Source organism: Malaya genurostris, chromosome 3 (genome assembly GCF_030247185.1).
Source record: "Malaya genurostris strain Urasoe2022 chromosome 3, Malgen_1.1, whole genome shotgun sequence".
Taxonomy (NCBI): domain Eukaryota; kingdom Metazoa; phylum Arthropoda; class Insecta; order Diptera; family Culicidae; genus Malaya; species Malaya genurostris.
The window spans coordinates 128,261,232-128,277,041 of NC_080572.1; the positions used below are offsets into that span (position 1 = coordinate 128,261,232).

General features: G+C 34.8%; 1 protein-coding gene across 4 annotated transcripts in view; it reads left to right on the top strand.

Moving 5' to 3' along the window:
• The first annotated feature begins 6,393 nt into the window (after window positions 1-6,393).
• Window positions 6,394-15,810, top strand: part of LOC131438973 (visual system homeobox 1-like) — a 191,985-nt gene continuing 182,568 nt past the window's right edge. For all 4 annotated transcript variants that reach the window (XM_058609411.1, XM_058609413.1, XM_058609412.1 and 1 more), the window contains exon 1: window positions 6,394-7,657. In XM_058609411.1, coding sequence (XP_058465394.1) covers window positions 7,309-7,657 — 349 coding nt within the window. In that variant the 5' untranslated portion in view covers window positions 6,394-7,308. The remainder of the gene's footprint in view (window positions 7,658-15,810) is intronic.

Below are 15,810 nucleotides of genomic sequence, written 5' to 3' on the forward strand. Positions count from 1 at the left end.
GTTTCATATGTATCTCAATTTTCCCTCTTGTGAATATTTTTGTGAACATCACTTAGTTGCTAGAAATATACTGTACTTGTGAAGAAATACCAATTTTTCGTAAAACCCGATCAATTTTCCCTTACACTTTCCATGTTCGGGGCACTTACTCCACTCTCTCACCCTCAAAATAACCTTATAGTCTATTTTGATTCAACTTCCTTTTTGTCAGTGAACTTACTACAGATCTCCTCCATGATTACCCTGAGTAGTGTAGTGTATCTGTGTTTTTAAAAAAATATCTATTCCCACCTTTGATACATGCTGAAACTTAAATACACTTGCGTTAATAGGCAGATAAAGATTATTTTCCCTTAGTTCTTTGAATTCCCCGGCAAAATGGAACCAGATCTTTTGAAACTATTTAAAGAAAAAGACGACCTTGTAATTCTTGCCACTCTCTTGTTTTATAAAAAATGGGAGATTAAAATTTATTTTCAAAAACTGTCTAAATGTCGATTCTCTGCAAATTTCGTCATTGACCCTCTCCCCCCATGTTAAGAACACTTCCTACACACCTTGCCCCCTGAAATGATCATTTCTGAAGAGCTTCTTTCTTCTTTTATATCTCCTTTTTAGAGTGACGTACTACATCCAGCCTAAGTTGCGCAAAAAGTATCTATGGTCTTCAAAAAGTATCGATTCTCGTCAAGTTAAACAAATTTTTTCATGATCCCTGTTAAGGATAGTTGCTACGCTCTCTTCCTCAACTATCTCTGAAGAGCAAAAAGCAGCTATACCAAATGTGATAGCAATCCGTTCAGTAGTGTCGGAGCTATGCCGTTACATCCCCCTTTTTTAATGCACTTGCTACATTCACTCCCCATATCTATTATATCTAAGGTATGGAAAATGTTTGCATGATCTTCAAAAATTATCGATTCTTATCAAATTTTATGAATTTTTTTCTTGGCCCCTCCTGTTAATGATACTTGCTACGCTTCCTCCCCTATAAAAATACCTTTATGACTATTTCTGAAGATCTAGAAATAACTGTACCAAATTTTATAGCAATTCGTGCAATAGTTCCGGAGTTATGCCGTTACAAACATTGCACTCCTTTTTTAGAGGCACTTACTACACCCTCTCCTAACAGAATATCCTTATAATCTTATCTAAGTTGTGCAAAAAGTGTCTTCAAAAAGTACCGATTCTCGTCAAATTAGATAATATTTTTAATGCCTCCCCCCCATGGAAATATTCTTATAACCATATCTGAAGAGAAAGAAGTACATGTACCAGTTTTAATAGCAATCCGTGAGGTAGTTTTGAAGTTATGCCATTACAAACATTACACCCCCTTTTTTAAAGGCACTTGATGCATTCATCCCTCATTAAATTATATCTATGGTATGCAAAATGTTTCTAAGATCTTCAAAAAATATCGGTTTTCATCAAGTTATATGAATTTTTTCATGACCCCTCCTTGGTTATGACGCTTGCTACGCTCTCTCCCCCCATAAAAATACGCTTATGACCATCTCTGAAGAGCAAGAAGTACATGTGCCAAGTTTGATAGCAATCCGTTCAGTAATTTCGGAGTTATGCCATTACAAACATTACACCCCCCTTTTTAAAGGCATTTGCTACATCCACCCCCCATATAATCATATCTAATATATGCAAAATGTTTCTATGGTCTTAAAAAAGTATCGATTCTCGTCAAATTAGACAAATTTTTTCATGAGCTCCCCCTGTTAAGAACACTTACTACGCTCCCTCCCCCCATAAAAATACGCTTATGACCATCTCAGAAGAGCAAGAAGTATCTGTGCCAAGTTTGGTGGCAATCCGTTCAGTAGTTTCGGAATTATGCCGTTTTAAACATTACACCCCCCTATTTAAAGGTACTTGCTACATCCACCCCCCATATAGTCATATCTAAGGTATGCAAAATGGTTCTACGGTCTTCAAAACGTATCGATTCTTGTCAAGTTATATGAATTTTTCCATGACCCCCCCTTGTTTATGACACTTGCTACGCTCCCTCCCATATAAATATAATCCCTAAACCATCTCTGAAATACAAGAATTACCTGTGCCAAGTTTGGTGGCAATCCGTTCAGTAGTTCCGAAGTTATCGCGTTACAAACATACAAACTTACATCCATTTTTATATATATAGATAATTATATTATATTATATTATATTATATTGTATTCTATTATATTATGTTATATTGTATTGCATTTTGTTGTATTATATTATATTATATTATATTATATTATATTATATTATATTATGTTATATTATAATATATTTAATTATATTATATTATATTATAGGGTTTATTTTGAGTAGTACTACGTATCTCTGCGCAAAATATAAATTTGTTTTGCTTATAAGTTATCATTTTTAAAGTAACTTTTAACTAAATATCAAGGTCGTCACAAGGTGAGCTTGGTCCTCACTGGTTCCTGTTTCATGCCTACACGTGTGTCTGTGGTGACAATTGGTCGATGGAATGCGTTGATGGCAGAATGAGAGGATGAGAAATGACATATAAATTCAAGTAATATAATATCATAGCATATCGCAACATATAATTTATTTATTTATTTCTGTTTATGTCCATCGGATAAACGAATCTAAAAGGACAGATTGGGTGGGAAAAAGCTCATTTGAGTTGAGTCTTGTTTGTCATTCTCATACGGGCGTAAAAACCACCATCTTTTAAAACAGTTACAGGAACAAAAACAAGAACAAAACAACTACAATAATCTTAAAACGGCTAACTACATACTAAATAAATAACATAAAAAATCAATATTGTAAAACATTGTCAAAACATTATGGCACATCGTTTAATTTTACTAGCAAAGCGACTAGATGATTCACCAAACTCGAAGTGATCTTCTACTGCAGTGACCGTTCGAATACAAGCGGCTATCGGTTCATTATATCCGAAAAGAGTCCTGTGGAATCTGTGCTGAAGCAGAGTTGCATTTCGCAGTGTTCTACTCGGTGTCCGAAAATTCATTTCACAACGTAACTCAGGTGCATCAATCTCTCCGTTAATCAATTTTGCGACGAACAATGCCTGCTGAATTTTTCGGCGACGTTGCAAAGTATCGATACCAATTAGTTTACATCTATCAGGATAGGGTGGCAGATTTGCTGGATCTCGCCACGGCAGGTGTCGCAGTGCCAAACGAACGAAGCGTTTTTGAACACGTTCAATTCGCATGCACCACGAAATTTGATGAGGAAACCAAACAACGGACACGGTCTCAAGGATTGGCCGAACCAGTGAACAGTACAAAGCCTTCAAACAATGTGGATCTTTGAATTCCTTAGCAATTTTAGAAATGAATCCCAATTGACGTAACGCTTTCGTGATTATTAATGATCGATGTGAATCGAATGTCAATTTTTCATCCATTTGTATTCCCAAATCATTCACCAGGTTCACTCTAGTCAGGACTGAACCACCAATACAATAGTCGAATTTAACAGGATGCATATTACGATGAAACGTCATCACCTGACACTTTGAAACGTTGTTAAAAAGTTTATTCACGCAGCACCAATTGACGAAGAGTTGTAGTTGATGCTGTAGTCTCCGACAATCCTCCACAGTTCTAACTACGACATACAATTTTAAGTCGTCTGCATATATCAGTTTGAAACCATCTCCCAGAACCAATGAAACATCATTGAAGAACAGTGTGAATAGCAATGGTTCCAAATTACTGCCTTGTGGAACTCCAGAACTATTCGAAAATTGCGATGACGTACAATTATTTAATTTTACTCGTAAAATCCTACCAGAAAGATACGAGTTTAACCATTTTATTCATTCTATTATTTATTTTATAATTCATTGTACTATATTATATTGTTTTTTATTATTATTTTCATTATCATATTGTTTATTGTTATTATTATTAATTTGTTATCAATAATAATAACATATATTATTTTCATAGATGTGGATATTATTATTGTTATTAGAAGGGAAATATTCTACTTTCTGCAGTATTGCGAAGATTGAAGAGCATAACTGACACTCTACGTTAACTGTTATTTTATATATTGTTCTATAATATGTTATATTATATTGTATGACATTGTATTATATTATATTAAATTAAAATATATAAGTTATATTATGTTATATTATATTATTTTGTAATCTATTATATCATTTTATGTTATATTAAATTCATTACACTATGTTTCATTGTATTTATCAATATAAAACATTTTGCATGGAGGCGTAAAGGGGAGGGAGCAACAGGGCATCGAACGAATTGATGACTGGACGAGGGATTGTGGATAGCCAGCCCAAGTCACTTGAAGGAAACTTGTTTCCTTCTGAAGGTTTGAAATGAGTCTGACGCGCCCTTCGCAAACAAACCATCAGGCGGGTTCAAGCATGTATAGCGATATGCTTTATCCATGCACTGGATATTATGGTTGGAAGAGCATCTTTTATTCCCGCGGAATACGAGTAAGTGACTCTACTTACGTATCCGCCCAACCCTTTTTGTTCGCTTTTCGGTAACAGCTATAGTAAGAAGGTGAATGGATGAGTCATATCGGGGCTACTGTAAGTCTACCCGCATCCACTGGCAAGTCCTTGCACTGATGGTGGCTTCACTTCACATCACATCACGGTGTCCACATTTGCAGGTAAGGCTTAGTTGATAAAGGTGCGCAACCAAATAACCTTTATGCCAAACGTTATGTGCCACATGACCTTATACCGAACGGGTCGCCCCCAAAATAAACAACCGCATCAATCTTTAATTAGCCATCTCATTGACAATATTACGGAAGCAAAACTGTTTTGAGCCAATTTCTTCCTTCTACATCAACAATTATACCTGTTTGATTTGAAACAAAAGTCTGATCCTGGCTAACGAAAAAATGATTTGTTTCGGCTGGTTTTATTGATGAAATAAATCAACTATTTATTGGATGTTCACAAAAGTTAAGTTGATGTTATTGGCAAAGTATTTGTTGATTCAATCGTGTTTCACACTTACATCAAGAAAATATTGGATCATTTTATCTATGATCTTATTTGTGTAATGTAATACAACTAAGATTATTGTTTGAATAAACCGCATGTCTGGATAATTCAAAATATTACTAAGCCTACAAAACATTACATACCAGGTATTATAAAGAAAAATATTTGATGAAGAATCTCTATCTTGAGCGGACTGATGGAGCATCGTATCATTTGATACAACTAAAATTATTATACCAGGAGCTTGATTGTGGCATGTGAAAAATTTGATCGCCCTACGAAAAAAGAGCTGAACTGCTGTTGAAAGTATTTAAATATTTGAAAATGGATCAAATTCGAAATAAAATTAGATTAAAAAATGACCTTGAAATTACATTGAAAGAAATATTTTTTTAAGAATAATGTCAAACAAAAATGTATGATTTTAACACCAAAAACGTATGTTACAATTCTAATCGTTTTTGTTTTATATGTTATCATTTTTTTAACTGCCGAGTGTATAAAATTGTAGCTTTATCTAAAGTAAGTTCATTTTGAACTGATTTTGTAAGGTAAATTTACCATGAAATTGTTTGTCAAGAAATTGACAGGAATGCACAAGTAAAATATTTATTATTTTTATCGAAATATTTATTGAAACAAACTAATCTACTGGGAAAAATCAAATATCTAGATTTGTAGCTTCGAGTAACAATATTTGCTACATTAAACTAAATTTTCTTTTGTCACTGTTTCAATAAAATAGAACAATATTGAGAAAATATATCGATATCAAAATTACCAAACTGTTAGATCGTAAAAAAAAACAAATGAGATTGTGTTAGTAACATTCAGATTCTAAAGCGCCGACAAAATCTCAACATTGAATGAATGCAGCTAATCAATAACGAACTAATTACTGTTTTAATTAACATGTACCCTTGGGTAAATCCGATATAAAGTTACAATTTTCACAAGAGAAATTGAGAACCGAGTTCGAATCTACATTTGTATACGCATTGCTACGCATACCGTTAAGCACATTAAATCCTGAGTACTCCTTTTCTCTTCCAAGCATACGTGTTACAAGAATGGTAGGAATATGCGTAGCTTCTACGGCCATATTTTTCTCTCTCTTATATACACTACACATTCATTAATTCTTCAGTGTGCCAGCTCCATACAAAGAACATGCAACTGCTTATTATCCCCTCCCGTTTGTGCTATATGCGTGGGTTGGTCGTGTGTGTGAAGTTAACTTAGACACGCCCTCGGTAAAAGCAACGCCTATCTTTTCTTGTAGTTTACATGCAGAGGGGATGTTTCTTGCAGTTCCCTTCTGGTGGCTTTCAACCACGTGATTTCTCAGTGGGATGGAAGTCAGCATTTGGATGTAGACAAGGGAAGACTTTTTTCTCTTTGGTTGTTCTTCCACCCTCTGTAACTTCTGAAATTTAGTTTGTGAGAAGCCTATTTCGAAATCCCACACTTTAGCCACAAAGCACAACCGGCTCTTGGTGTGTGAGAGAGAGTCGGTTGTTTTTATTCACGTCTGTTTTCTTTCGATTTTCATTTGTGCTACTGGTGAGTGTGTTTTATACTTGTTTTGTATCATACCGTACTCGCGAGCACAATGGTACGGTAAAAAACGTTGAGCCATATACAATTTTGAACTCGTCGCGTGTGATGCATCTCGCAGTAGCTCGATTGTATCGTGAGGCGAGAGTTCGCGAGAGGACTTCGGCCACCAGCGCCAACTACGTGTATGCTCAAGAGTCCTCCTGTTCGATGTGTGCATTTGTTAGTCATCGCGTTCGCGCCTCGTGTACCGTATTAAATAATTTTATATACGTGCGGTCATGAACATGATTATGATGACATTTAAATTTTAGTTTCATCGCGATATCACAGCCGTACGGATGCGTTTAACGACATTCTCCGCGACGCGTTAAGCAAGTCATGAACTCTTATATTCTAATAAGATTTTAGAAGCTTGTTTTTCATCAATGGTTTTAACTTCTAAGGGAAACAATAGTGAAAAATTAAAGAGTTGCAACGAAAATTCACCACGTGCTGTTTTATTAAATATGTGCAATGTGATTGAAAAGTGAAATAGTATTGAGTACCGTCGGCTTTTTTAGAATAATACGGTACAATAGTGAATGAGTGAATGCATTGTTTGATGTGTGAACATGATTTCGCAATACATCTTGGGAATCACCAAATCAAAGAAAAACGTAAAGTAGATAATAATTCATAGTAAGGTGGACAGAACCAAGTCTACTTAGAAATTTGACAAGTACATACAAACAATGAATTTAGATTCAATACAAAGACCAGAAACGATTCACGTCGCTGCACCTGGAGCTACAACACGTCCTCCACAAACCATGCCACAAAGATCGCCCTTCGCCATCCAGGAGTTGCTCGGGTTGAGCGACAGTTCCCGACCTAGTGGTGTTGTATCTGCCGTTACACCAACTCTTTATCCAAGTGTCGGGCAATCTCCATTCTCGGCGGATCAGCATCAAATGCAGATGGCAGCGTCACGAATGGCCTATTTTAATGCTCATGCCGCTGTTGCCGCAGCCTTTTTACCTCACAATATGGCAGCGAGTGCCGCCGGAGGTCCACTGCAACTTCATCACCAGACCACTACTGGTGAGTGTGATAGTGTTTATGTTCGCACGTCTTGTGTCAATATTTTTCGATTTTCCTTTTGTGTTTTTAGCTAATTAATCACGAAATATTTGAATCAGCATGACATTTTTTCCGATAATCATCTACAGTTCAATGTCTTATTTCAGTTTGTTATTGTAGTATGAGCATTTGTTGAAAAAACTACAGCATGAAATGTTTACAATGAAAACAAACTATTTGACACGTTAACGTTGTTATCATATTGTATTTGTTTGTATAGCGAGCAGTTCGACGTACTCACAAGAAGAAAATTATCACATTACTATACAAGAAAATATATCAGAAAGTTTTTATGATCCTAGAGACGAAAGACCATCACATATGAAAACACATTTATTAGGTTTGTTAAAAATCGAATCAAAACCCTTTGACCTGGTGAACGGTGGTGGTGAAATTTTATATGAAATTAGTTTCTAATATTCCATACAGTAATTTTCACCATCGTCGTTGTAACATATATTTTATACTTGTTATTTTATGAAATTTAAGTTAATGTGTGTGAGTATGAGAGAGAGTGTGTGTAGGATGAATAGTCACACATTTTCACAGGGATGTATAAACTGAGCTCTGAAATTTTTGGTTTGAATCTAAGATCTTACGGTCACATCTACTGTTAGTAAATTTTATCCGAATCCGAGCTCCGGAATTACCACTAATCTTATCAAGCCTACATCCAAACGAAAAATCGTCTTGCATCATACGTTGCTATTGAATTTAATACGGGTCCTAATCAAAGCTCGATGAGTATGGTCAATCTACAAAGCCCCCATTTATAGCATTAAAGAGCAGACAAATCTAAGCAAGTATTGAATCATTAATCATTAAATAGTATTGAATTGCATGTTTCAACGATTGATAGAGTATCATGAAATCATTGTCCCATTGGTAACATGGTTTCTTGATACTCTATTGTGAAAATGAATACTGTTTGAGATGGATATACTTAGTTTTTTATTTTTGAACCAGCTGAGCTTAAAAAATATCTTCAGGTTAACACTCGATTTTAGCTCTAATGAAACCTAAGGATTAACAGCCTGCTTTTAAATCTAATTTGTCTGTGTCCAGGGCAAGTTCTTTGAAGAACCGTTGGAAAATCTATTTATAAATTAATGAACTTATTTGGAACTAGAAATTGCATGTATAAAAATGCTTCGAAGATCTTCGTTTTTTAATCTATTTCGAAGGTCGCGAATTCAACATTGATTCAATATTACAGTTTAATTCTTTGACTTATTAATGCATTCTTATTTAGTTCTGAATCGATTATGTTTTCCCGTCAAATTTTATATTTAAGTGATGATTATGTTTCGAATTACGTGTCATATAATTATTGTTAATTTGTTCTGTGTAGTGTTGTGAGGAATGCATCATCAAACATCTAGATGAATAAAAATTGGTGTCTAACATTGAATCATTTTAGAATAAGCCTGGAGCTAGGTAATCACAAAAATTATTTTATTATTGATTATTGATTTTATTGGATCTCGTAGACGTCCTTTTCCTAGGGATAAAAAACGTAATCATATGGCTCCGAAGAAGGTTGGAAAACGATTCGTATGATGTTCGTATTGTCTTTATTGCTGTTATATCTTTGATAAGAAGTTAATTTGTGAGAATCAATCTACACATTAAATATTTTATTGAATAGCATCATCGATTTAATAATGAATCGAAATACGTTGATTTTTCAACTGATAAGATCTTATCTTCAAACTAACTTTTCATTTCGCTTTCGAAGTAGGTGGAGCATAACTATGAAGCAGTGGTGCCTTCCTCGTATTACTTTCAGTTAGTTATGAGTTCATCTAACCCCTCTATCAATCGTGATGGTCTCTCACTAAAGGGTCATATTAATTAGAATATATTATCGTGACACTCTTCATAATAATTTTCTCTGACATATGTATACAAATAAGGAAATTGAATTGTTCATCTACCAGCATAACCAAAATATTATAATTGTTCTGAGTCAAATTCAGAAGAAATATTAAATTATTTTGCATAGCCACTCTGAATAACGGTTTTAAAATTTTAAACACGCTTCCTGAACCAGAAGACTGATCGGTTGAAAATTCAAAAAAATTCAAATGCGATGGGTCTTAACATTCGCAAATAATCATCATAATATTGTTTTGATCGATCAAGCGTAACATGAGATTTTACTTCGTCATATACCATTGAGTCGAGTGTCATATACCATTCGACTCAATTCGTCGAGTACACAAAATGTATGTACAGGGTGATTTTTTAAGAGCTTGAGAACTTTTTTAAACAATAAAACGCATAAAATTTGCAAAATCTCATCGGTTCTTTATTTTAAACGTTAGATTGGTACATGACATTTACTTTTTGAAGATAATTTCATTTAAATGTTGACCGCGGCTGCGTCTTAGGTGGTCCATTCGGAAAGTCCAATTTTGGGCAACTTTTTCGAGCATTTCGGCCGGAATAGCCCGAATTTCTTCGGAAATGTTGTCTTCCAAAGCTGGAATAGTTACTGGCTTATTTCTGTAGACTTTAGACTTGACGTAGCCCCACAAAAAATAGTCTAAAGGCGTCAAATCGCATGATCTTGGTGGCCAACTTACCGGTCCATTTCTTGAGATGAATTGTTCTCCGAAGTTTTCCCTCAAAATGGCCATAGAATCGCGAGCTGTGTGGCACGTAGCGCCATCTTGTTGAAACCACATGTCAACCAAGTTCAGTTCTTCCATTTTTGGCAACAAAAAGTTTGTTAGCATCGAACGATAGCGATCGCCATTCACTGTAACGTTGCGTCCAACAGCATCTTTGAAAAAATACGGTCCAATGATTCCACCAGCGTACAAACCACACCAAACAGTGCATTTTTCGGGATGCATGGGCAGTTCTTGAACGGCTTCTGGTTGCTCTTCACTCCAAATGCGGCAATTTTGCTTATTTACGTAGCCATTCAACCAGAAATGAGCCTCATCGCTGAACAAAATTTGTCGATAAAAAAGCGGACTTTCCGAATGGACCACCTAAGACGCAGCCGCGGTCAACATTTAAATGAAATTATCTTCAAAAAGTAAATGTCATGTACCAATCTAACGTTTAAAATAAAGAACCGATGAGATTTTGCAAATTTTATGCGTTTTATTGTTTAAAAAAGTTCTCAAGCTCTTAAAAAATCACCCTGTATGTGTATACATGCGTGTGTATTCTTGTGTGTGGGATTGTGTGTGTATGTGAGTATGTGACATAATTTTGCACTCACTTTTATCGGAGATGGCTGAACCAATTTTCATGAACTTAGATTCAAATGAAAGTCTTGTAGGCCCATACAAAGTTCCAGAATTTTATTCGAATCCGAATTCTACTTCCTGAAGTACCGTGTGATATGTGAAAAAAGAAACTAAGTGCAACATCTTTTCTCAGAGATGGCTGAATCGATTCGTACAAACTTATACTCAAATAAAAGGTATAATTGTCCACTACAAAGTTGCTGCATTTTATTTCAATCCGACTTTCGGTTCCGAATTCATAATATGGAGTATGGTAAAAAATTGAAACCGTCACTTAGAGCGGCGAAACAGAAAAAGTAAAACAATTTCTAAATTGGCCTTGAATAGAGTCCAATCGGTAGACAATCAAACTAATCAATTCCGACTATCCTGGTTCCCGGTTTCCGGTTCCGGAAACATCGGAAACAGTAGTTATATATTCCAAAGTGTATCTTATAACTTTTCTCAGGCCTTGTGGTCCCATATGGAATTCCTGAATTTCATCCAAATCCGACATCCGGTTCCGGAATTAAATAATTACAATTACATTACACGCTCACATAATTATACTAACATTTTAATTCTTTAACAAATCTTTTTTATCAGTAAATGTAAATGCATGTGTTTTGTATTGTATAGCGTAATATATGTTCAATCTTTCATTCAGAAAAAGTTTATATTTTTCAACTTCTCTATCCTTGCCCTCGGCATCTTAGTGCTAAGGTAGTGTGCCTTATTAGAGACATAATTAAATAAAAAAAAATCTACTACTATTTTTGTTCGCATTCATCGCTGTGTTTTATAGTAAAATATTATAGTTGAGTTGAACTCTGATTTTGACTCTATTCGTAGCTAGGAAATTTATTGTTAGAAATATAAATACCCTAACTCGTAATTATCACTTTACCGAAGGAGTTCGTGGATAATTCTTATAGTGTACAATTTTTGCTCGAGAGATCGCTTTTCCCGCACCTAGTCCCATACGTTTGGATTACTTTAATATTCCACGACGCGTCAGTTTACATACTCTATAATATTTCGAAAAAATATTCTGAACTATTAACACTTCGATCCTGCTACCTCTAAGATTTTTTATATTCTATACAATAACACAAAATATGCGGTAACTTTTCCCCAATTTATATTCAATAGTTGATTTCGTAAATTTTTTCTAAGCTTTTTATTTCGTTTGATACCGATAAAATCTAAGACGTTGAACATACACACTTAGAAAAATTTACATCTCTATAGATGCATATAAAAGGAGCGTGGTGATTCACTTACATTTACAATTAAAAGCATGTAAAGATACGTCATATCATTAACTTCTTAGTTAATTTAGCTGAAGCTTAGCTCGATACAGACGCCAAATTCACTTTTACATGTTAGAAGATGTAATATTGTGTCATCACCGAAGCAACAATGACATACTTGAATTTACGTCAAGCGTAAATTTCATTTTTTCTAACAGTGTATGTTATATAAACCATTAAAATTAACAGCTGTTGTTAATGGATTTAAACTCACTTTGGTAGCAATTTGGTCCTCGGTTTCCGGTGCTTAGGAAGTAATGATACAGAAAAAGTGAAATACCAAAACAGAACATATATCACTTTCTTGAATTGAAAACGTACTTAATCGACCTTGCAGTGAGATAATACCTTTTCTATCATTCCGTCTGAATTAAACTGAATTTTGAGCATTCCAACAATAAATATTTCAATAAATTGTAATTGTGATAAATATTGGCAACAACAGAAACATTAACCAATTTTTCAGATACAATTAGCGAGGGAACATTTTTTACACTTCTCAAGAGATTTTGTGAACTTTTTGAATATTATCAGAAATTAAGTGTTTTTTCACGGGCAATACATACCGTACCAAATTAAAACCGGAGAAATTGTATTATTTAGAAAAAGAATTGACACGGATTCTAAGAATAACACTGATCTTTTTACAAGGTTTATCTTTTTCATTTTTGTACGAATCAAAAATTAAATACCTGAGTCCGATAATATTTTTTAAGAACCATTGTATATAAGAAAACGTAGGAAACAATTGAATTGGAAGACACTCATCTCAACAATTGTATTTTCTTATATATTTGAGTACGTAGCAGAGCCGCTTTTGCAGAGGAGCAGTAGGGGCACGTGCCCCGGCCCACGCTTCTAAGACGCCCTTGACGGAATCCACCGAGGAAAAAAAAGCTGATCTCGCTTTCTTACAAACTCAGTTAGGTGTATTCTATAACTGGTGCAACGTTAACAAAATGGTACTGAACGCCTCAAAATGTTCCGTCCTCTCTTTCTCTCGCAAACGAAACACGATTACGTATGACTACTCTATTTCGACAGCGGTCTTGGAACGGGTTATATCAATCAAGGATTTAGGAGTGTTATTAGATTCTAAGCTCAACTTCAAAGATCATATTGAGCATACTATATCTAAAGCTTCCGCATTTCAAAAAACTTCGGCAACATATATTGCCTGAAATCGCTTTATCGCGCTTTAGTCCACTCTACCCCCGCTGTCGTTGTTTGGGCACCACATTATCAAACCGATAAGCTGCGAATAGAAGCTGTTCAGCAAAAATTCGTCCGTTTTGATTTAAGTCGTCTACCATGGAGAGATGCAGCCAACCTTCCAAGTTACAAAAATCGTTGTAGGCTCATCAAACTTGATTGGTTATCAGTTCGCCGGGAAACTTTCAAAGCGTTTTTATTTTTTTTTAATAAATAAATAAATAAATAAATAAATAAATAAATAAATAAATAAATAAATAAATAAATAAATAAATAAATAAATAAATAAATAAATAAATAAATAAATAAATAAATAAATAAATAAATAAATAAATAAATAAATCTATATATATAAAAATGCAGAGATCATTCTTTGTAATCGCATCACGTAAGAACGGATGGACGGATTGAGATGCTTTTTTTTTGTTTGATCAGTTTTTACCCCCACCGGGTTCGTACATCAAAAAAATTAGGAAAACTTACCGGAAAAGTGGGAAAAACCAATAAAGTTATTTTGTATGGACAATGGAATTTTCCACTGAAAAAGTCGCCAATGATTGCTAGATCATTGATAGGTGTTTGGCGCATAACGAGTTGCATAAGTGTTTGGCTGTCGAAGAAAGGAATACTAGATCGTTGAAAGAATCTTTTGGCGCGCAACGAGTAGATTTGGGTGGAGATTTTACATGCATGATTGATTCGTCATTTGGAAACACGTGCTTATCGTGGGTATCAAAATCATTACTTGCCAAATGACTGTTTTAGCTATACCGTAAACAGAAGCACAAGTTCTAATGTCATTTACCAGTAGATGTAGTTAGATGACGATTATGTTGGCCATCGTGGGCGTGAGTTGAACAAATAAAATTATGTAACGATTTTTTTACGTATCAATGATAGGATTCTGCTGTTGAAATAATGAGTTCAGATGAAAATATATGTTCCTTGCATTTAGCATGCTGAAGTTTGTTCAGCCGATTCGGGTGAGTTTTCAAGAGTGGTTTACTTCAAAACGGATGGTATTCATGACATTTGTAAGGTGCTTAAGTCAAATCATTTCATTTTCCGAACTTCCGGATTATTTGACGAATTACCATATGGGAATCGTGAATATCATATCTGAAGGAGAAATCGTGGCATGTAAGAACCATTAGTTGTGAGATCTGCTGTTTTATACATTGGCTTTAACGATAAGAAGAATACTGGTATAATCACTCCTCATGTTCACTCCGCTAGAACAGAATATTGATTCTCAGGACTGAATACTAAGAAAAACGATGTGGTGGCTCGACGAATGAGAGACCTTTTGATACAATTCTTGAACGAATCCAGCGTTCATGTCAAAGTTAATGGACACAATATTTAATAAAACGGGTAATTTGAACTTTCGAATGTCCAAGTATTTTTCATTTTATCGCTAATTCGTTAATCGAAAATTGATCCTGTCATTATCCTGCTACGAACATTCATCAAACACGACTAAATCACTATCACTAGCGGTGAAGCAAGTTATGGACAACCGTTTAAAATTAATTTATTACTTTCGATAATCCCTAAGGATTTGCTATTAAATTTTCAAACGTCTTCAGTACAAATAAGTCTTAACATTCAATGACAAACAACCATCCCCGAGGGCTGCTTTTGGAAAGTATTGTGGGGTCAATTTAAAGTATTTATCTTGGTCATCTCTTTTTCATCCATCTGTTAATTTGTTTATTTGTTTATTTAGGAGCAAGGGAAAAGCCTGCTGGAGCTGAGATTTTGGTTCTCCTTCTCCAGCCGGCATAAAACCTTCTCATCTTTTGTATCAACAGATAACATTTGACCAAATGATACATAACGAAATCTTTAGTTACCCTTATTTAAACTACAAAGCTAACTAACAACTATTCATATCGTCTAATTATGTAAATAAAACTAGCGGGAAAAGATTCGGAGATAACGGGTTTTAATGGTGTTACGAGATAAATTGAAATCAAATTCATCAGAGCAAGTATTGCGTATACGCGGCACATACTCGAAAACGGTTCATTGAAGCCATAGTTAGTTCTAGCACTAGGAATTCTGAGAAAGGGATTAAACCGCAAATTACGCCGAAGAATGTCAAAACTTAGCTGTTGTAGGAGATCTGCACTATCAATTCGACACTGGATGTGGTCCGCGACGAAAACAGCTTTTTGTGTATCACGGCGGACAGATAGCAAATCGAAGTGTATGAGCCTACAACGAGCTTTCGTAGCTTGGAAGATTAAATGGATCTCTCCAGGGCAGGCGACGCAAAGCAAAACGAATGAACTTGCGCTGAACAGTTTCAATGCGCAGCTTATCAGTTTGGTAATATGGT